The sequence below is a fragment of the Thalia democratica genome, chromosome 7, assembly GCF_965202585.1.
Source record: "Thalia democratica chromosome 7, ktThaDemo2.hap1.1, whole genome shotgun sequence".
NCBI classification, from domain to species: domain Eukaryota; kingdom Metazoa; phylum Chordata; class Thaliacea; order Salpida; family Salpidae; genus Thalia; species Thalia democratica.
This window is the reverse complement of record NC_139171.1, coordinates 56,379,316-56,402,927: the sequence shown is the minus strand read 5'-3', so window position 1 is coordinate 56,402,927 and position 23,612 is coordinate 56,379,316. Positions and strand designations below refer to the sequence as shown.

The window sequence follows — 23,612 nt, the reverse complement described above, 5'->3', positions numbered from 1 at the left end:
TGTTGCACCATGCTAAATTGTTAAGCAATACTTTATTTGAACTCTGTTTTATTGTTATGTAAAATAATTTTTATTCAAGTTTGCAGTTTAAGACTGTTTTAGTACCAAACAATTAGGTTTTTTTCTTTCTGAAAAAATACTAAACTTATATCTTAAATTATAATCATCTGCTATTTTTATTTCATGTTTTTGTAGTCTAGTACCTACTCTAAATAATTAATTTGACTGTTTTGCTTGTAAGAAAAAAGTTCGAAAACTTTCAATTAAAAAACTCATTCTTTACAGGTTTTATAATTTAAATAGATAAACAATTATTAAAATAGTGGTAGATAATTAAAAATGGACTCTGTAACTGCCACCCTCAGAATAATTTTCAACCTCGCCCTCTGCTAGTTCTCTCATTCATATTTTTCTATTCATAAACAGCCAAGGAGAGTGACCGTCAGATAGAAGAGCGCCTCAAAGGGCAAACCCCTAAAAGAGGAGGAAAAAGAAGAAACCAGAGGGGCCAGACAGCCAACTCCCACGGCGACAACAACCCCCTTTTCGCGCTAAAGAACCGGGTTGCCAAGCGACCGCCGCCCCAACAACCCAGCTCCAACAGCAAGCCCACCCTCTTGCCTGCAATCGTCCCCAAGGAGAAACCCAAAGGGGACCTGCACCTGGTACAGCCGCTAAAAGTAGTCGAGAAAAAAGCCCCCAAACCCGATCAATCCAGGGGACTGTCGAAGTCGACGAAACTGCTGCAGCAGACTATTGAGCTGTCGCAGCCCGTCAAGCTCACCGCGAGGCGACACATCCCCGAACCCTGCTCCATCCTCCAGCAGGACCCCAACTGGAAGCCCACGGTGCACCTGAAGTCGAGCAGGAAGGGCAAGAAGCAGGACAGCCCGCCAGAACCCAAGCTGCTCGCCCAGAAACCCCCGCACCCGTCGAGGCTCAAGAGCAAGGAAGAAGAGGCGGACATGAACAGGATCTCCCGCGACGCGCACATGCAGGGCATCCTGGACGAGAAGATCCTGGTGGAATTATTATCGAACGCTCAGAGCCGGCAGCAGGCGCTCCACTACATCGACAAGAACGTGACGAGGAACAGCAACATGCTGGCCCTGCTGGACAGGTCCGTGCTGTTCGAACAGTTCCACAGGGTGCTGGCCGATTACAGGTAACTTTGATGTATTTTCATGATTGTTGACGTGAATGCATATTTCTTGAGTTACTTTAAATTTTTTTTAGTTTTATACTTACTTATTACATATATGAAATGTTAGAGCACATGCATTTTGCATTCTGGTTTATATTTAAAAAGTCTGCTTAATAAATATGTGCTTTTATAAATTTAAATATTTTTAATGAGATTTTATGCTAATTTTACCAAAACACGCAGGTCGACTCCCCACCAGATCCAGTGCACGATGCTCGTCAGCAAGCTCATACCGCTGCTGAAGCAAAACGAGGTGGACCCGTGCATGAAGAAGATCATGACCAGGGTGGTGTGCAACATCGGGAGCAACCAGCACAAATTGCAAAGGGAGTCCATACAGACGGTGCACCAGTACATGAAGAGGACGCAGGACTTCAAGTACGTCGTGCAGTCCTTGGCCTACGACGGGTTGCGCCACAAGGACAAGAAGACCAGGCACCAGGTGAGAGAGAATTAATTATTGTAGTATATTTGTATATAAATCATCTATGGTTAATAGAAAAGTAATAATCCATTGCAGCAGCTTGTATTGTTTTAAATGCTTTGCTATTGTATTTTAATTTTTTCAATATTTAAAAACATATTATGATAACTAATTTATTTTATTAACAATATGACACCTTAATTGTTTTCTTTTGTGGCAACACATTAAAAGTTTCAAAAAAAGTATTTTTACTATTTATTTTTTATTAATGATAATTAGTCTTGAAATACTCTGATATAAAAACAAGCATTTTTCTTCAACCAGGTCCTGGTCAGCTTCCCGTCGCTGCTCTTCCCCGAGTTCAAGCACCAGGACTTTTTCGACGTCGTGCACACCCTGGTGCTCGGTTTCGACGAGGAGGAGGGCTCGGAGGACGGCTCGACGCTCAGGAAGGTGTGGAAGATCGTCGGCGACTACCTGGGAGCGGCGCAGTTCAGCAAGTGCATCGAGAGGCTGCCGCAACCGCTGCAGGCCTTCCTCGCCAAGCGCAGGATCATCCCCTCCAGCGAGAGCAGGGAAATTTTGGGCGTCGACAGCGACACGGACATCAGCATCGCGCCCAGCAAGAGCATCGCCTGGTCGCCGGAGACGGTGCCGCCGCCCAAGCCGCGGAACAACTCGGTGAGTTTGGACGAGTGGAGCCCGACGGGAGGGGAGGGGAAGAAGTCGCAGAGGAGGCACCTGCGGGAGAGGGATATGGAGCAGGTGGAGAACACTTTCGGCATTCCCTTCCTCACCAAGCAGAACTTGATTGAACTAGCCAGCCCCATAAGCACCATCAGGTTGGTTGCTTTTTTAAACTTCATTAATTTGACTTGAGTATTTTATAAACTATTTCTGTGCGACAGTTTAATGTGGATGTCAAAATGATAAGATATTGAATTTCTTTGTGGAGGACAATTAGTTGTTTCTCTATTCTTTTAATATTTCTGTTAAAAGATATTGTTAGCAAATTTGCACTTCTTAAAACAGAAATTTTTAATTTGAACAAGTACGAACAAAATTTACGTTTAAAATTAGGCTGAAGGCGGTGGAGCAAGTGAAGAGGATACTGGAGTCTCCGGAGATGAACGCGGACAAGCTGACTAACTGCACGTTCACACTAGTGAGCATCCTGCAGTCCACAGTGAGGGACAAGAACCTGCAGATAGTTTCCACTTCGTTGAGCTGCTTGCAGGTGAGATTTCTTAATCAAAATTTGATAAAAAATAAGAATAATATGACAGTTAGTTTGTGTCATCTTCTTATCCACGTCAAGGCGTTTTTAAATATATACAGCTTGTTCTAAGATGCTATTAGTACTTACATTATGATTTATTTTACAAACTAAGTTACTAATATTTTCTTGTAACTTTAGCCCGAATGAATATCAGTCCTTTAAAGTTGTTTTCATAATTTTAGTTTATATTTTCACATTTTCACAGGTCATCCTCCGCAAAGTGAGCTTCAAGATGACTCCTCACCTGGAGTTGTTCGCGGCGACGGTGATTACCCAGATGGGCAACTCCAACGTCAGCATCAGGACCCAGATCGCCAAAATACTCTTCCAAATGTGCGACCTGTGCGGACCCCAACAGGTGCGTGTTCTATTGTCCTGTTTCTTAACTTATAAAAGTTTAATGAAAATACATAGTTATGAACTACTTGAACTTCAGAGGTCACTTAAATAAGTTAGATTGAATAAAAATGTGAGATTACAACTTAAAGTTACAGTGTATACTAAAGTTTTTTATTTGAAGCTTTTTAGAATACAATTTGCACAACTGTTTGATATATAATACGAGAAACTACTTTCAGTTCATTTATTTATTAGAGTCCTGTGCCAGTGGGTACAAATACCCTTCCAGATTTTAAAACCCGGGAAGTTATTTGCATCCACTCTCAGAATAATTAAATCAACCAACACACTCATTAAAACTAAAAAATCCCCTTAATTGAAACAGGTAGTGGAGCAGATGTGGAGGAAGCACAACATGGACGGATGGATGGACCTGAGAAGTGAGGTGGTGGACTTCATCACTTCTGTATTGTTGAAGTACCCTCAGTACAACAGAAAGCCTCCATTGGACATCAGCAGAATGTGCTTGAGGTACAATATGATTTTCGTGTATAATTTCCGAGGTTTTTTAAATACAAACTTAAGTAGTAAATATGTTAGATTATCAAGTAGAAAAAACTGAAAAAGAATGCTGAAATGAAAGTAATTTTCACATTTTACTATAATTTATAAAACTCATACAGATTAAAACCCTATGTATGTTTAAAATTTGGAAATATGTTTGCATCTGTTTGGCAGAAAGCGTGATAACAAGACTCTTATAATCAAAAAATCCCCAAAACTAAAACAAACAACACCACAGGTTGGCGCGCTCACTCATGGACAACAACGTGTCGACCCGTCTCGCCTGCATGGAATGCTTCGCGGTGATTGGCTGGCACATCGCCACGTCACACATGAGCAACTCCATCATCGCGCAGGCGGTCAATCAGATCGAAGTTTTGCACGACGAAGCCGAGGGGTTGATGGGAGCCGTGAACGCCAGACTGGTCAGAAAACAGATGCCCAAGTTAGTTTATTGTTATTTTATTAAAATTTGATGGGAGTTAGTGAGTTGATGAAAAGTTTAACTTTGAAAAAAAAAAATAGTTCTTTAACGCCCTGTGCCAATGGATACAAACATCTTCCCAGATTATAAAACTCTAGGAAGATGTTTGTATCCATTGGTAGAAGGATTAAAAAAACAAAGCTCAAATTTTTCAGAAGACAGTTAGTTTGATTTAACTGTTATTTTATTTACGATTATATGGAAACCAAGAATTAAAGCGAGACCTGTCGGTAAATCAAGCACTTTTATTCAGTATTTAAAATTTTGGTTTTTCATTTGTGATATTTGTAATAAAAATATTTATAGTTTTCTATGAAACCTGCCTAACAAATTGCACTTCAATGTTGTTAAGCTGCCAAGCAAATGCTTGGTTTTTAGATTGTTTCATTCGTAAACATAATTCACTGATAAGTATTTTCTTTTAGTTGCATTTTTTTTAAAGCTAAAACTAGTGTAGGCAGAAGTGTCTATACTATATGTTCTAAAAAAATGTTTATATTCATTATACATCCTTGTTTACTACAAACAACTTTTATACTTAGGTTCAATCGGACCACCCTGCTGATGGAGTATTCGAAGCAGCCATCGTACGCCACCGCGGACGTTATATGGGTTCAACAGCCCAACAACCCAATCAGTCAGCACACGAGCCAGTTCTCTTGTGAGTTGTATACTTTTGTAGTTTTGTTATTGATTGTTTGTTATTTTATCATTAGAACCTGATTTTCTTGTAGAATAAAAACTGAAATACAACTTTTTTTGAAAAATGTTTAGTTTATATTTAGTGAAAAGAAATAAAAAATTAGGCAGTTTTTAAAAATATATTAACAATTATCTGCATGCCAATTCTCTTGTGAGTATTTAGAATATATCTTAGATTATACTTTATGTTGTTATATATGATTGGTTGTTGTTATCTGTAAAATTTTTGAACATGGCTATAATAAAATTTAATTACTAAATTTTTTTTAATTGTTTTTACGTAGTTTAAAGAGCACTATTTCAAGCTGTATTTAACTAGAAATATACAGTTATCTGCAAATTTATTTTTTTTAAATAAACTAAACCTGGACATATTTTATTAAAGTTGTAATAATTGGAAACCTAATTTATTGTGATATCCTTTGGTGTAAACATTTTATACTTAACACAAAACTTGATATTGTATTCTGACCTGTTATATATTTTCAGCTCAAGAAGGTGTTTTCATGCCGAGGGACAACTCGTACAGCTCACGCGAAAGTAACGGTGTCAGCAGAAACAGCAGTTTCAACAAAACAGACTCCGCCAGAGAAAAAGTCCTCCAGGGACCTGGTCAGTTGAATGTTAAAAAATATTTTTATTTATTTTGATTTAAATATTTACACCTGATGCTTACTTACAATGATGATTTTCTTTATGATACTAAACTAAACAACTTGTATCATTATAAATTATTTCTTTTTTTTGTATAAATCTAAATAAGTATCATGTATCGTTTTTAAATATAAGTCCTCACAAAATAACAATGATTAAACATAAAAGTTCACTTTCAAAGGTTCGCCGTTCAAAAATTCCTTCAACGAAGGGAAACCGCCTCTGCAGGGAAATTCCCCGCAATCGAGAAAGTCGGCGGACCTGCTGAGGAAGCAACTGTCGAACAAGATGTTCCCGTGGACGTCGAGCAACAACCACCAGGACTTCAGTGAGGCGATGAGTTCCAACAACTCCTCACAGTACGCTCCACAGGTTTGATTTTTAATTTTTTTGAAAATTAAAATAAACTAGTTTTAATAAATGGGCTTTTATATTGAAAAATGGCTGGAGCTAACTCTCTTTAATTTGATATTGGTTTTTGATATTGGTTCCAACAACTCCTCACAGCACGCTCCACAGGTTTGATTGTTTTGTTAAAAATAAAGATAAAAACTTTTATAAATGGGTTTTAATATTAAATATTGGTTTGAGCTAACTATCTTAAATGTTTTTACTTCAATTAATTCTTCACAACATGCCCCACAGGTATAATATATTTCAACAACATTGAAAATAAATCGTAGAAGTATACTTTTTGAAAAAAAAAAGGTTTTTCAACTTTCTTCAATGTTTTTATTTCAACTAATCTTTTTTTTATTATAATCTTAGCTAGGTTTGATTTTGTTTTTTTTTATAATTGATTTTGTTTTTTATATTTTATTTTTTTTTAACTTTCAAAAGTTTCTTTTATAACAATTCTTGTTAACAGCATGTTTTTTTTAAGTTTACATTGCTTTGAAACGTTTAAGAAAACAAAGCTTTTTGAGCCTAACTTTAAATTTAGCTTGTATCTTCTTTATTCTCTCTTGCCTTGCTTTGTATTTTATAAAATACCTCTAAAGCAATTTTAAAGTTGTTATTGTATGAAAGTCTAACCTGCTTGTGTAGAAGGCACGTAGATTGACAAATGTTTTTGGATGTATTTGTTTGTTTAGTACAGGGGTCGGCAGGTCAAAAAGGAACGTTTTTTTATGTGCTTTAAAAAAAATATTTTAAGACAATTTTATGAACAAAAAAAAATTTAGGCGATAGATTATCCTTTAAATATAATACTAAAATTTTATTTTAGTGTTTTCGAAAATAATAGTATATTAAACTTTATGAATAAAACTTTTAATGTGGCCCGCGGGCCGCAGTTTGCCGACCCCTGGTTTAGTAGTATAACTTTTTCAGTAGAAATATTTCGTTTAATTTATCTTAATAAATTTTTCAAGATTGTTTACTTAAAACTTTTTTCAAAAATACTTAATTAAACAGCAACCAACTGTTCAAATATTATTGTACGAAGTTTTTAAAAATTTATAAAACTAATACAACTACTTGTTGTAATATCAAGTGGTTGCTCGGTGTTTGAGACGTAAAAGTCGTTTTATTTTTGTTTGTTCAGTCGAAACTTCAATAAATCAATTCGTTACTTGAACAAACATTAATTTCTTTCTCAAAAATTAAGCTCGTTATATAACGTTTCACAAGTGTTTAAAATTTAATTGCTTTATTGCATACTTTTTACGACACACTTTTTAATATGCGGGTCCGCAGAACCGAAGCTGTTTTTAATGAGAGAGGAGCAAATGAAGTTTGCTTTTGATGTCATTGTTATGAAAAGTTGCGTCATAATAGACACACCGATAAACAGGAAATTTATCTCCAAATTAAAGGCTTGTTTCCACTCTAAAAATTCAAGTGGTCATCTTGAAGTTCTGGTAAATTTACTTTATCGTCCGGTTTATTTGCTCTCTTGTACATGAGATTACCAGCAAATATAAGATTAATTTGTCATCATATTAAGTTGTGATGTTTAGTTAAAGGTAGGGTTGAAAATTTTCAGTTAAATGGTCAAGTTCGGCTGTTTCTGGGTTCGCGGAAAACTGAAGACTTTAGGGGAAGGCAGAGCGAAGGTGTTTTTATTTTAAATAGTAGTTTGTTGTAAATTAAAACAAAATGTGTTTTTCTAATTGTTTATAAATTTTTAATTACATTGTGTTTTTTTATAGTATTTTTTTTTTATCTGCCTTTTCTTTGCATTCATTAGTTTTTGATAGTGTAGACATTTTATTTTACTGCCTATTTAAAATGAGAAAAATTATGAATGTTTATAGGTTTAGGTTTGTTGTTATTTTAATATTACTTTCATTTTGATTTTAATTCTTAGTTATCGTTTGACTTGTGTTTTGAAAAAAATCTTTAAAAGATATTAAAATTTAATTAAGTTTTTCATAGATAACTTGGTGGCATTTTTTATTATAACAAAAACTGTATTGTTTTAGAAATTACCAACACTTTTTATGATTTCATAAAACTTTAAGTAAAACACACTTCATAAAAAGCTGTTTTACTCACAACACTTTTCCTTAGAGATCGTTGTAGTCATTGTTACACGTGAAAATTAAAACGACATTTTTATTTACCAACACATAAACGTTTCTTTTGAAGTCACAAATTTTAAACTTGCACTTGTGGGTGAAGTTTGCGCAGCTTCAGGGCGAAACAACAACAAACAGCAGTAACAGTTTACACAGAACTGCACTTGAATTTCAGTTTCGAGTAGCTGACAGTTTACAAAAGAATTTTGATTTGTTTGTTTAACATCGTCTATCGTTCAAAAAAACTTCATGTACATTGATGTGCGTGTTTTGTATGTAGACCTCCTGGCTTAATTGAGAAATTATTATAAACCTGACTTGTATGTACACACACAATGTAAGTACTAGCTTACATAAACTGTTTATTCAACCTCATTGTAACTGAGCAATTACTTTTAATAAAGTTCAAAAAGAGTATTAATAAAAAAAATACTTTTTTTCCTACAATGAACGCGCTTTTTTTTATAAATTTTGAAAATCTTATAAAACAAGCGTTCCATTGGCAGAAGGCATTGAAACCGCACAAACTTGTAACAAATTTTAATTTAAAGATCCGGTCGAGTCACCAGTCACCGTCGTTGAGGAGACAGCACCACAACAACAACAACTCGGATGCCAACTCGACATGGGCCACTGACCTGGTTGGTAGCAAGGAATTCGGCCAGTACAAGTCCAGTACTCAAGGTAATATTTTTATAGTTGATCTATTTAACACATAGCAAATTTTTACTCAAATTGTTTTAAGTACCCACATGGTTCACTAAGTTTGTATACTTAAAAGATTAATCAATTTTATATCAGTTTAATGTTTATTTTCAAAAAGTTTATTTTCAAAAATTTAAAGTAAATTGATATTTTTATAAATTTTAATAATATACTAGGTTTCTTTAAGCATAGTTTTAACAACCAAAGTTATTTAGTACAAATATGTTCAAAAATATGTATATTTTCAAACATATCTCCATTTAATAAAGATTTGGAATCCACATTGGAGTACAGAGAAATGAAACGTAATATATTACGTAACAGTAGCAACCAATTACTATTGAGTGGAGCAGCAACTCCCACTAATAAACAAGGTATTTTGAACTTATATCGTTAGATTCTTTTTTATAAACATGTCTTCTATTGTTTAAATAATATGTCCAAAAACAGTTATACTATTTCATACCTCATAATTGCAAACTACTGATAAACTTAGTTGAACTGGTGCATTATTCTGCCCATTTAGAAAGAATTATTTAGAAAAATTAACTTGTTGAGTATTAAAAATAAATGAAGTATATTTTATTTCCAACAAGTTTGCAAGATTTTGTAAGAAATATTAAACCCACCATTTATTTCCACAGGAAGGAACTCCTACATGCCCTCCTTCGCCGCCCACGACTCGTCGAGCAAAATTGCCGACTCAGCGTCTTCCATACACGAGGCGGGCAGCAAGTTCGCCGACTCGGCGCCCTCCGCCTTCTTCGACTCCTCCAAGCCTTTGAGGAGCTCCTCCATCAACCGCATGTCCTCCATAAACACTCAGATCTCCCAGCAGGTCTCAAACCTCTCCTCTAAAGTCGCCTCCGGTTAGTTGTTTTGATTTTTCGATAAATTAAAATTATAGTCGTTGTGAAACTTTTTTTTCATATTCATGTAATAAATGGTTGATAGTGTTTTTTGTTGGTATTTAAAACTTTTGTTTAAAGTAAGTTTAGTTTTGGGATTGCTTATAAGTTTAGCAGAGTTAGTTAAAAGGTTGGAGGTTACAATACAGATTAAAGTATATGAGTTAGTTCATCTTTAAGTACAGAACAGTGAGAATAAAAGTTTAGTAGGGTAGTAAACAATACAACTCAAACTGTACATATAGTCACACATGTTTCTCACAGTCGTGATAGAAGAACAGTTACCAGCTAGTTCAGTTCAGAGCACGCCCAGAGGCAGTATGACGTCACAGAGAGACAGTGTTACGTCACAGAGAGACAGTTTTACGTCACAGAGAGACAGCGTTGCGTCAGTGGTGAGTTCGAGAGCAGTCAGCAGCAGACAGAGCAGGTGCAGCAGCAGATCCAGGTCGGAGAGTTTAGTTTCTCCCAAGGACTCGGAAAAGTCTATGAGCGGTCAGTGTTTATAGTTGTAGCGTTTTTTGAATTAAAATATGTTCATACCAAAAAGTCAAGTTAATTTATGATGAAATTATGTTTTTAGTTCAATAAGTCAGCTTTTTGTTTTACACTTGTTTAAGGTTTTTATAGCAACTCTTTATTTATTTATAGTATAAATATGCTACAAATAAATATAATGTTAAGACCATATTCTATATTTCATCTTTGAGCGACGTAAACAAAAGTTTAAATAAGTATTCTTCCACTAAACACTGTTATAATTGCTAATTTTTATATATATTTTATACTTACAGAAACTCTAAAAAGTGTCTCAAGTAATATTTTCTCAATATAGAAATATATATATTTATAGAAGCGGAGTCGCGCATGATAATGACGAAACCAGCTCTCGCCAGAAGCGCGTCCAAACACCGCAAGAAACCTCAGGAAATTATAAGTTCCGAAAGCATCAACAGCAACGGGTCCCAGAGACCAAGGAATCTAGTTTGTTGTTTATTTAATTTATCAATTTTTAAATTAAAAGTAGTCTGGTTAAATTAAACACTGAAAAGCATCCCTGAAAAGATTTAGAATTTACATGAAATTTTTTTTAAAAACTAGTTAATGTTTTTATATATTATTTTATATTAATTTAATTATATTTTTTAAAGTTAATGATAGCCTTATTTTTTTTTAAGTAAACATATAATTTTTTCATATAATCGTTGATTTTCATTATAGATACTAACAAAAAGGTTTGTATATTTTTCACGAAATATTTTTTTAATGACATCACAGAACACAATGACGTCAGCGGAGAAATTCACTTCCGCACTGACGTCGCCGACAGCCTCTTCGAAGCGGGGAAGCACCTCGAAGCTGCTCGACGACGACGCTTCCATGACGACGTCCGGCTACCACTCCCTGGCAACGAGGAACAACAGGGCGCGTGACGACAAGGTGACGTCATCGCAGTCTTCGTACACGCCATCCGCCGTCCTGATGAAGAAATCGAATTCTTTGAACTCCATCGCAGGCCTCACATCGCAAGCGTCGAGTTTGATTTTGTTGTTTTAGTTAAAATTTAATTTTAATACTATTTAGCTTTTAGCTAAGGTTTTTTTTATTTATTTTTAATAGTTTTTTATCTAGTTCTTAGTCTCAGACCTCCACTGCCTCAAGTTTAATGATTTAGTTTTTAATTTTGAGTTAAAACCATTTATTAGATTTTTGTTAGCAACTTAAAAATTTATCTTTTGTTTTTTCAAACCTTTTTCTGCATTATACACATTTTACGAAATAAAACAAACACTTATAAACAGTTGAATCGGCAATTGAAGCGCAATCTTCGAGGATGTCGAAGCACGCGCCTTCTCCTAGCGACACTTCTCCGCTGCAGAGAAATGTCACCAGCAAGCCCGTCACCGTGAAAAGCAACATGATGTCACAATCGCAGCAGCCGTCGTTCTTCGACAGCGAAATGCCGCATAATGTTCGTTTGAATATAATTTGTTTTGTCATGTTATCCGCAGTTATTGTGTCGTGTTAGTAAAATTCTTAACTACAGCGATTGAAAATCTAGTTTACTCAACTGTGAAATTGTCGTTTATTTTATACGGTTTAGGGTACTTTTTGATTATTTTTCATAAAAATGCTTTCGTCATCATCAAGTTTTCCCCTAAACTTTTTACGAAAATTCAACAAATATTATTGATATTTGTTAGTGAGAAAATAAAGTATTCAAAATATCATTACAACTTTTTTATCCTAATTTAGGCATCGATGGCTTCAATTAGGAGATCGGCGCAGGACAAGCGAGCCAGGATGCTGAGAAGCCAGCCGACAAGCAACGATATCAGCAACGGAGTTCCGAGCACCAGGAACAAAACACACTCTGCGCAATCTTCTTTCAGGTATTTTGTTGTTGAATATTGAAAAGTTAGCAGATTTTTAGTAATAGCCAACAAGTTTTGCTAAACGGTCAGTGAAGTTTGTTACTTGATCTGGTACTACTCTTTTATTTATAACTAGTAGTTAATACTTTTTTTTTTACTTTTCAAGCTATGTATATTTTTTATAATATTTTTTTTATGAGTAACTATATTGTGTTTATGCATAACCTATTTCTAGTAGTTTAAATAATATTCTATAATTAAATTTTTTATATCACTCCAAGTTTTATTTTTGAATTCTCATACTTAAATTTAACTTTGTCAAAACAATTTTCACTCTACTTATTCTTTGTCATTTTTAGTATAACTTTTTGTGTATCACATAAGGTTACTTGTCGGAAGTGATAGATTTAATCTTTAAATTTCATTTGTTCTCGTTTTTACAAAAAAAGATCTTTCCCTTTCAAGTGGATTATTTGAATTAGGTCTAGACTCGAGTGTGTTAATATCAAAACTTTCTCACACCATAAGGGGAGATAAATAAGAATAAAAGTTTCATTTTGCACTTAACAAAACCACTTTAATGTTTGGAACAGTATCAATCGAACATGTAAATAAACATTTTATATTTAAACAGATCACCCACAAACAGTGAAAAGCAATCATCGAGCCACAATCTGATCGAAACAAACAACAATTACCATCGCAAAATAGACCAGTCCCCAACACAACCTATCATAAATGTAAGTTTTGATGTCGTTTAAGTTAAACTTCTTCATTTAATTGTATGTTGTATGTTTGTTTGGTTACTTAATTTATTAGAACAGTCACTAATTTATTAGAACATCAGTATATTTTTTGTTTTTACAAAACCAGTGAAATTTTAAACTTTTACAAGTCTTTAAAGTTGTAACTATAAAAATTAATTAAAGACATATTGCGCTCTACAACTAATAAGTTGATTTTATTTTATCTTAAAAGTTGTATCAACAATAAAATTATAAAAAATAAAAACTTTCCCTTAAAAAAAACAGCATTTACTAACTTTGCACTTTTTGATACTTGTCAAGAAAATATTAAGAAAGTTCGGCACATATGAACACTTGCCTACTATTGTCACTATTGTTACGTCATAATAATAACCACTTGTGTCCGCTCGCGTCACAGAGAGCAATAAGCATCAACACTCGTTTCAATTTGTTTTTTGTTAAAAGTTTTTGTAGGTCATCTTTGTTAAATTTTTAGTGCAATTAAAACACAATTTTTGTGTTAGTTTTCTTAAAACATTATTATGTGTTTGGTAAAATTCGATTACTATTTTAATGCAAGAGCCTTGATAAGTTTACTGTGAGTACAAATTTGATAGAGAGTTATAGGAAAAAAATAAGTTACCTTAAAGTTTTTTCACAATATTTCGAATCTAAAATGATTTCATATTTAAAAACTGTTATATAAGTTTATTTTCGTTAAAAATGTAAAAGTTTTTTTTTTACAAAACAGCAACCCACAAAAATTTCTATTCGAATATTAACATTATTTAGCTGAAAATTAAAAGTTTAGAAACAAACCAACTAATTTTACTAACAATTAGTTTTATTATACCTATAACAAAGTACTTAATTAATTTAAACAATTTACAGAACCGCCCACCCATGCACAAGCGCAACAGTAGGGAGGAATTGTCAATTTCGCCCAAAACTTCTAGGAGCAGGCAGTTTACAACCACGGTTGCTAATGACAACATGAAACTTGTGGGGGTCGGCATCAACAACGATGACTCTCCCGAACCCCAAATCATCAACGTGAAAGGACGAGGTTTGTATTAATTAATTATTAAGTAAACATTGAAGGCTAATTCTTGGGCAGTTTGTTATATAAAAATTTATCCCTTTATAATAACTTAATAACTCTATTAATATTCAAGTAAGGAAAAAAATTATTAACTCTAGATTTTATTCTCTTTTTTTTTGGATGCAAACTATTTATAATCTAAGTTGGTTTTTGAACAGTATTATAGTAATTAACATATAATAAAGTTTATTAATTTTAATAACAAACACATTTGTAGGTGTGCAGTACAGCAATCAATTTTCGCCATCCAACAGCAAACACAGAATGAGAAATCAAAATTCGGACGAATTAATGAACACTTGGTCACCAAGCACCAACAAGAACTTCAATAAAAGAGGTTGTTTGTTAATTAAATTGATCTAGTTTTATTTGTAGTATTTCTTTAGACATTAGTTTTCAATTTTTGTTCCTTAATTTTTAGGTTGCAGTAATAAAATATTTTTTTTTTTTTAACACATAAAACGTTTAACTTTTTGTAGTTGATAATATAACTATTACTTTTTTTATATATTAAACTTTCCACTGTATAATTTTTTTATTAAACAAATAAATGTTCTTACAGCTAACAGAAGGTCAACACTTAACAAGACTGATTCATTTAAAAATTCAATGAGTGTATCTGGAAACAACATGTTAGATTCCAATGCTTCGTTCAGTGGTTAGTTTGTATACATTTATAGAAAACAAGCGATAAAAATTTCAACTACTTAATAGAAATTCAAACTAAAGTTTTGGTTTAAAATTTATAAGTAAAGACTTAAAAGTTATAGACCTTTTTGAAATTTTAAAATTTGCTGAAACAGGTTATATGTAATATATTAATAAATAATTTTTATTTCAAAACTTTTATAACTATTTTCACAAACAAAAAAAAAATTTGAACTAAAGTAATTGTTATTTCTCAACAGACAAGGACCTGCAACAAGCGTTGACACAGATGGAAACTACAGACAACGAGCTGTGGAAACAGATAGCATCAAGCATGAAGCAAGTGCAGAGTATATGCGAGAACAACTCCCCCGTCGTCGTCAACAGATATTCCAATGTTGTCAGGCTACTCAGCAAACAGGTTGGCGTTTTATAATTTGAATGCTGTAAAATAATAATTCTAATTAGTTTAAAAGTTTTAATTTTTTTTAATGTTTCTGAATAATTAAAAAAAATTTTAAGGCTACTCCGTAAACAAGATGTATTTTCATTGGTTTTTTGCCAATGATTTTTTCTAATTCTTTTTTGCACTATTATTATATAAATCACAAGTTTAAAGATTGAGTTTTGGTTTAGCTGCTTTTTGCTTATAACTGATAAATAGTTAAGCATTTGATCAATAACAAAAATATTTGAATAGGAGTAAGAGTGATAAATGTTTCTTAATTTTGTAATCTTGAGTTTCTAAATATTTAAAGCTGCTTTAGTACTTGTCATAGACGTTTTATGCAATTATGAAGAGTCATACATCTGCTATTACAAATCTAAATAAATATTAAATTTTATGATATAAGGTATCAAACCTGAGATCTCAGGTATCAAGAGTAGCGGTGTCCACACTTTGCAGTTTGTACACCAATATCAGCAAGCCCACTTCAGATATCGACCTTGAAGTTTGTTATTGTTTTTAATTGTAGTTTTCGATTATTAGAATTTAAAAGTAAAATTTATGCACAATTTATTTTAAAAAGTTATTTTTTAACATATATATAAAGAGTATAATAATCAGGGCTTTTGTAATTCAATTTTTTTTTCTTAATGTTGTTTTTTTCTACTTAACTAACTTTTTTCTATACTTAGTGTCTGGCAATATATAAAAATACAGTTGGTTTTAAAAGTTAAGATTATCTTAAACTTGACTAATGTTTTTTTTTTCAGTTTCCCCTCAAAGCCCTGGTTATTGAATATGGCAAGACAAACGTATTCATGAGAGAGGAAATAGACAAAACATTAGAAGCAATGTTGTACAGTTGCTCAAACAGAAAAATATTCAACACTCTCCTAGATATAGGGGCCAAGTCAGTTAAAAATTAAGTAGCTTTTTGAATTTTAGAAGTATTTTTTGAAGCGTTTATTTAAAAAAAAGTATAAAATTATCAAAATAATACGAGTTAACTAGCAAAAATCAAATAAATCTATTAAGGTTAAAATTATAATAAAATAATTGCAGCCACAAATGCTATTAAATGTTTTAAGCACAATTATAAATATTTATTATTTTTAGACACAAAAACAAGGACATTAGAAGCGCATGTTCCAACTATGTGAGCAAACTTGTTTGTGAAAAAATAAAGAATGTTGATAGAATCTACACCAAGGACTTTCAACAGAGGCTTTTTGAATGCGTGAGTTATAAATGTATTACTTAAATACAGGGTAAATTTATTTTTACACGCTTTTTTTTAGTTTATTTTATTCAAGACACTACAATAATTAATTACATACGTATAAGTTGTATACCAAGTTTAAAATTTATTTAAGAAATACCAGGCTAGTTTATTTTACATTTACTATTTATAGAAAGTTTACTACACACCTCAATCCAAATAATAAAAATTACATATAGACTGTAAACAATATCATACTATAAAATTAATCTATTTGAAATTAAGCTAAAATCAACATCAAAAAATTTAACATTTTATCAACATCTTTTTTAAACTTAAAGGTAGAATATTTTATATTTTTATTGCTTTTGTAAAAGCCTCGTATAATAAACAAGCTAACATCAACACCCAAACAGACATCGCAGTTCATAGTGGACAGCCACCAGGACGTGAGGTACCACGGGAGGTGCATAGTCAACCAGCTGATCGGCACCGAGGACGGGTTGGTCAAGTTCAGGAGGGCTTGCGACAACCTGCTCGATACCAACCAGCAGTCGGCCATGAACAAGTGCGCCCACCAGATCAAAGAGAGGGTTCGTTTTTATATGTGATAAAAACTTTGTGATTGTCAAAAATGCTAATTTTTAAAGCTGTTTCAACCAAAAAGTTTTATGAAGCAATAAACTCTGATAAATTAAAAAGTTCTTGATATTATTTTCAGACATGACTACAATTGAATATAAAGTTTTAGGCACTATAACAAATAAATTTATATATTTTTATAACAATAAAAATGGTACATTTTTTTGAGCAAGAGCGCCCATCAGATTAAAGAGAGGATTTGTTGTTTTTAAATGATTAAAAAATTTGTGGTATTCAAAAATGTTAATTTTTAAGCTATTTCAGCCAAAAATTTTTATCAAGCAATAAATTTTAATGAATGTAAAATAGTAAACAAGTTAATTGTTTTCATTCAAATTTTTAGTAAAATCTTTTTTTTTAGATATTAATGTTATTAATACTTATTTGATAAACTTACCTTAAAGTTTCACAGTCTTGTTTACTCGTATGGTTTAAATTAAAATAAAACTTAATTCTTTTGTAATTTTGTTCTAAAAATATGTTCAGGGACTTAAAAGCTTATGGTTTTTATTAAAAAGTATTTACACTTAATTCTTGTGTGTTACTAATCTATATACATGTTCAGTTTACTAACGTTTAAGTTTCACAATCATATTTACTCGTATAGTGTTAATTAAAAAAACTTAATTCTTTTTTTAATAATAGTCTATATGCATGTACAGGGACTAAAGAGCGCGCACATCGGAGGCAAGAGAGCCAGCATGCGGGAAAGTAGAAACAATAGTTCAAGGAGGAACAGCAGCGGCCGAATGAGCTACATCAATCAGCAGGTTTGTTTGCTATATAATAAATATTTCAGTTGTCTTGAAATTACAACATTCGCTGTTTTTAAATGAGCATTATGTTATAAAACGTTCAGATAATAAATAATTTTGATTTAGAAGTTATAAATTTGAACTAGCATTTTAGAATTTTTAACTTTAAGTGTTGATGTATCAGTTTACAATGTAAAAGTTCAAATTTATTTGTGAGATCAAGTTGTAAGTTTGATTGTGGTAATTTCAACAATTGCATCCACAGAGCACTGAAGACTTGAAAGATATTTTGTCTCGCGTGAACAAGGGTGACTTCCAGAGCAAAAAGGAGGCATTCAACGACCTTCTGACCAAATTTCAGAAAAATATCAACAGCTTCAACGAGGATTCGTTCAAAAAAGTTTGTATTTTTAAAAGTTTTAATTGTTAAAAGTAAAGTTTTATTTAACGTTATCATAACCACTTTAACTTATTTAATGTTTTATAACATTTTAATTTTGGCTGAAATTAACACAAATCCAATATTATACAAGTTTTATTAGCATTATTTTTTTTTGTACTAATTTATTACTATATGTATATAAGTATGTCGATGTATTCTTTACATTGTATGTTTTAAATATTTTTTTATAAAACTCATTTCAAAATAAGTTGTATTTGACTATTTACACTCACAACGATTTAACATAAAATATTTCACATATGTTAAGCTTCTGTAAACATTTTTAACAAATTGAAAACAACCTACAGGTATTGGAAGTTTTCTCCACGCTGCTGACAACTAGCAACAGCAAGGCGAACCTGCTGGCGCTGGAGAACTTCAACGTGCTGATGCAAGCTCACACCAGTGTGTGGAAGGAAACCAGCATCAACAACATAATTCCCCCTCTTCTGAAACTCACCGTCAGCAAGTACCACAACCTCGCCAAGCAGGTCGTCGAAAACATCTGCAGTAAAATTGGTCGGTTTTTGTGCTATATAAATAAATAAAAGTATTTTTTAAGTTTTATTTTTCCTCACCGTGTATAATAAAATAAAACTTCACTTTTTTTGAAATTCTAAGTGTCTTACTTAAAATAGAACTTAAAAGAAAAATGTGTTTTTAGCGGATCGTTTGACTATCAGTCGTTATTCAGTTTAATTTGAGAACTACTAATCTTTTATACGTTTATAATAATTAATTTATTCTTTTATTTCAGATGCAAACATATTGCTTGGACCTTTCTGCAATCAAGCCAAATTCGCGCAAGGCAAAGCGAGAAAATACGCTTTTGAGAAACTCACTGGTCAGTTACAAAAATATATACAACTTAGTTTTTTTAAGCAAACAAAAATATTTTTAAACCAGTAAAACTTTTTTTAATTTTCTAAAACTTTTATACAGTCTCAGGACTATTTTTTTCAATTAGCTGTTAATTAATTTTACTAAATTTTATTTAATTCCACAACAGCAATGCTTTTTTCCACTTTATCATATTTAAAAGATGATGCTTTTTACAATTCCTAAACTAGTTGGTTTATTAATTAATATCAATATTATTAAAAGTTAATTTATTAATATTCATTATTAAATATTAATTTTTATCAATCAACAGCACTGCTGCCACGCATCACGTCACAATCGATGCTCGAGCGTCACGTGTTCAAAGTGCTCTTCGACGTAATGATGACGTCATCGAGCAACCTGATCGTCAGCAAGGAGGCGGGAAGGTTGGCGTGCCAGCTGGTGCGCGTCGGCGGGGAATCCCTCAAGTCGAAACTGGTGAGCGAGGCGGAAACGAGGAATGTGCTGAGCGCGCTGAAGAAGTTCCTCGCCAACAGCTCGTGACTGTGACGTCACAAACACTTTTCATCATTTTTAAATAGGAAATTTCGATGGAACTGTCGGCGGCAGATTGGATAAAAGCAAAAAAAAACAGATAATTAATTTTGGTAATTTGGAAATACTTGATTAATCACAACTCGAACATTTTATTTTAATTGAAGACTGAAGACCGCTTTTTTTTTTGATGAAATTTCATATTTTTTATACAAACCCCGTTTGATCTCCGCTCCAAATATTTTCGTATCGAAGAAAAATTTTTACTTTCTTCAAATTTATTACTGTTTCAAGGACTCGCAATTTCATATATTTTGTTTATTTATTGTCGTTTTCAAGCTTTTTTCACCCGCTAAATCAGGTTAATAAAAAAAAGAAAAAAAATGTTTGTTTGTTATTTAACTTTAAGTGTACAATGATTAGATTATAAATAGTTTCTTAAAAACTCGTTTAATTCTGCTATTGAAATAAAGTTAACTTAATCTTTTTTTTTCAAGCATATTTTAACAGTTTTGTTAGTAAATAAGCAATAATATAAAAACTATTCTTAGAAAAATTAGTGCACCACAAAATAAAATAGATAAGATTCAAACAAGCATAAAAAACACAATTTTATTCAAAATTATAAAAAGTTATAACAAGTTGGTTTTGTTTACAAAGCTTAAGCTTAATATTCTTGATCGCTTTAAGTTTATTTGACTCTTTAAGAAAACTTTTAATAACTCCAATTTTTTTAATATTTTACAGTTATATTTGTAATTAGAATGCTTAGTTTTCAATGCCTTTCTGATTGCGTTTTTAAATTCAGACTTAAACTATAAATTGTTTGGTTTATAGCATTTACAACATCATAATTAACTTTATTTTTATAATAAAGTTGTTCAAGTGGCGGAAAAGAATAAAACTTAAGATTACTCGGAAAGTAATAAACTATTTCCTAGAATACTGCCTTTGTAATCTGTTTTCGCATCCTTAAGTTAAATTCAAAAAAATGAAGTAGTTTGTTAGTGATAAAAGCTTTCATATTATAAAAGTCTATTAGCTAAAATGAATTTTATAAACCTTTCTCATAAAAATTGTACGATAGATATTTAATTTTTTATGGTATTCATTTTGTGCATACTTTCTTTTTTGATACACGAATTATTAAAATCTTGTTGTAATAAATATTTCTTAGATAATTTTCCAAATTAAGAACAGCATAAAGGTTCTTCAGACTTGAATGGCAACCCTTGAATTTATACATGTTTTTAGTAAAATTTTGTCTACCAGCTCTATAAGCAATATTTTATTTTTTCTTTAAAATATAATTTACATTCAAACAAATAGGTAGCTAATTTAAAACTCAGAGTTTATAGACATGAAAGATTTATGTCTAAGTATGCATATTTGAGTTACAACATAATACATAGAAAAACCAACAAACCTCAAGTTTGTTCTCATTTCATTTATAGCGAACTAAGTATTGTTAAACAAGAAACCAAGTAATTACAGACAAACCTAAAACTACTAAAATTTAATTTGTAAATAAAACTTTCGACCTTATGCCCAAGATTTCCTTATCAAAATTTTCTAATCACTGTTTATACTTTTAAAAGTTATACAAGTGCATACTTTGTTGGATTATTAACATCCCAATTATCAACATCTGCTATACCATGTCTTAGCTGGCTGACACTAGTAACTTCAATGCCAATGCTTTTCCTCCGGGCGTCAAGCAACTCTTTAAATTGTTACAATTCAAATCACTTTTAGTTTTCATTAAAAAATAAAATACAGAAATATACTTAGAGTTAACCACTTATGAATATTAAATTGTAAAAAGAACTAAACATAATCAGTTTCTTATAAATAACCTTTAATTGGGTAAGTACACACTGTACTACTTTCTTGTTACCTAGTAGTACTTCTTGTGAAAAGTCTAGCTTTGGAAAAAATTTATTCTTTTTACAAGAAAACTTACTAACTTTTTACAACTTACTAACAACTTTTTTCGAGTAAATTAATTTTTGAAAACTAAAAACAATGAACAATTTTAGTTTTATAGCATAAAGTTTTAGTGGTTAAGACTAGCAAAAAATACAAGTACAGTACACTACCGCTTAAGTACGCAAATTGAACCCGACCAAAAAGTATAATATGAACTCAAGTTGTTTGTTTTCTTTCTTACAACTAGCCATTAAATAATTAAACCAAATAAACAAGTCTTTTTATTTTAAATAACATTTAATACATAATTCTAATCTGCAAAACTTTTTATTAGATTTTAAAATGATTTATTTTGTCTATAAAACGTTTCTACATAATTAATACATACCATTAAAATAGAAAGTCAATGTCAGTCAATGGTATAGAAAAGAATATTAAGCCATATTTTGTTTTGTTATAGGTAAAGTACCAAACTACATTATGTTTACCAAACATTTTGAAAACATCAATGTGTGTACATCTAAATTAAGTTATGATTTAACTATGTTGTATTTGTAGGTTTTTAGTTTTGTCATGTAGATTTATTTATTTGTTAGCATTACAGCTCAAATATCATTATTCTTTTCACTTTTCTGCAACCACTACATAAGTATTTAGTTTATTAACATTTAATAATAGGACTGTCACAATTTCATGCCACTTAGACTACTAAGGATTACTCACCCTAGTTTAAAATTTGTGAAAGTCTTAGGCTAACTCAGCAGGTTGGACATTCTACCTTTCTTGATAAGTGCGTACTTAAGGCGTGATGCGTACCAAAAAAAGTGCGTACTTAAGCGGTAGTCTACTGTAGTTATATATGATATTGTCTTTTAACTTTAAGTAAGAAATTGACGATAAACTTTTTAGCAAAAAAAAAAGAAATAGACGAAGTCTTACATGATTAAGAACTAAATATATATAAATTTGATTAGTAATACATTTTATATATAGTATTTAATTATTAATTCCGAAACTTAAGTAGGTTAAAGGTTAGTATTACCAATTAAATTATACAAATCATCGCTCGGAATACTTTTATTTTACTTTACAAATTTGTTTTATGAAAAACTTTTAAATTGTAATCTTTTAAGGATTTTTATTTTTAATAACTGGTGTTATAGATTTTAGACTAGTTGTAGGTAAGATACAACAAACTGTGCAGAAAATTTTTACCCAACTACTTAACTTAAATTTGAAAAGAAATTGTGGAAAAGAAGCGTAATAAATTTGAATTAAGCCACTTGAATTTTTCTATGGTTTAGGTAAACCTGTTTTCTTTTTCATTGTTTGGTTTTTATAAACACATGCATAACTTATTACAAAAGGGTTTAGATAAAGGGTATAAACATAGTTTTTTTTCTAAATTAATTGTTTGATGAGTAAGGATTTTTATTTTTAGAATTACAAAACTATAAGCATAGAAACTTAAAAGATAAACCATATTTATATATTTTAAAATAAAGTTTTTTTTCTTATATTTAAGATAGTAAAATTTATAAATTTTTAAACTTTTACGTTATATACTTTTAGTGTTAAGGGCAGTTAAACTTGACAAAAAATAGTCGGAAAGTAAACTTTACTTACTAAAAAAACAAACATGTTTTGTTTTATACTAAAAATTCTTTTGACTGCAATCAAAATGCTTAGAAAAATTTTAATGTAATTATCTTAACAATTTAACCCACAAAATCAAAAGTAAACAATATGTTTCCCACGTTATTTCCAATATTATAACCATTCTGATAAGGACTCATCATGAACCAGAAGGACAAGTGAACCACCGTCAGTTAAAAATGACCAGATAAGTATGGAAGAATAATGACCCAACGTTTTTAACCTCCTAACCAATGGTTGGACAGGAACCAGGGTTAAGGGTCCTTATCTCCTCCATGCTGATCAAGGTTTACGTTGTGTATGCAGTTACGCTGTTCAATATGTTTATATTCCAAATTTTACCAACAACTATGATCCGAGTTCAAATGTTGCAAATAATAGGTATGAGACTTTTTCAGATAATTAGCTTTGTTAGTTAAAAATAAAATAGTTACATTTAACTATAAGAAAAGCAGCAACTTTAGCTATTTTATTCTAATATTAATTTT

At 31.4% G+C, this 23,612-nt stretch overlaps 1 protein-coding gene across 1 annotated transcript; it reads left to right on the top strand.

The window, feature by feature from the left end:
• The first annotated feature begins 320 nt into the window (after positions 1–320).
• Positions 321–19,895, top strand: LOC145840193 (uncharacterized). Its single transcript, XM_082947362.1, has 31 exons — positions 321–1,165; positions 1,388–1,646; positions 1,953–2,470; positions 2,709–2,865; positions 3,113–3,265; positions 3,632–3,777; positions 4,049–4,255; positions 4,837–4,955; positions 5,486–5,608; positions 5,832–6,022; positions 8,724–8,856; positions 9,147–9,251; positions 9,522–9,746; positions 10,639–10,769; positions 11,064–11,322; positions 11,588–11,757; positions 12,042–12,178; positions 12,795–12,900; positions 13,798–13,972; positions 14,226–14,345; positions 14,571–14,666; positions 14,917–15,077; positions 15,511–15,609; positions 15,875–16,014; positions 16,221–16,341; positions 16,740–16,916; positions 17,628–17,735; positions 17,986–18,120; positions 18,471–18,681; positions 18,920–19,006; positions 19,316–19,895. The coding sequence occupies exons 1-31, from the start codon at positions 966–968 to the stop codon at positions 19,546–19,548; spliced, it is 5,202 nt and encodes a 1,733-aa protein (XP_082803488.1). The 5' UTR covers positions 321–965; the 3' UTR covers positions 19,549–19,895.
• Positions 19,896–23,612: the final 3,717 nt, after the last annotated feature.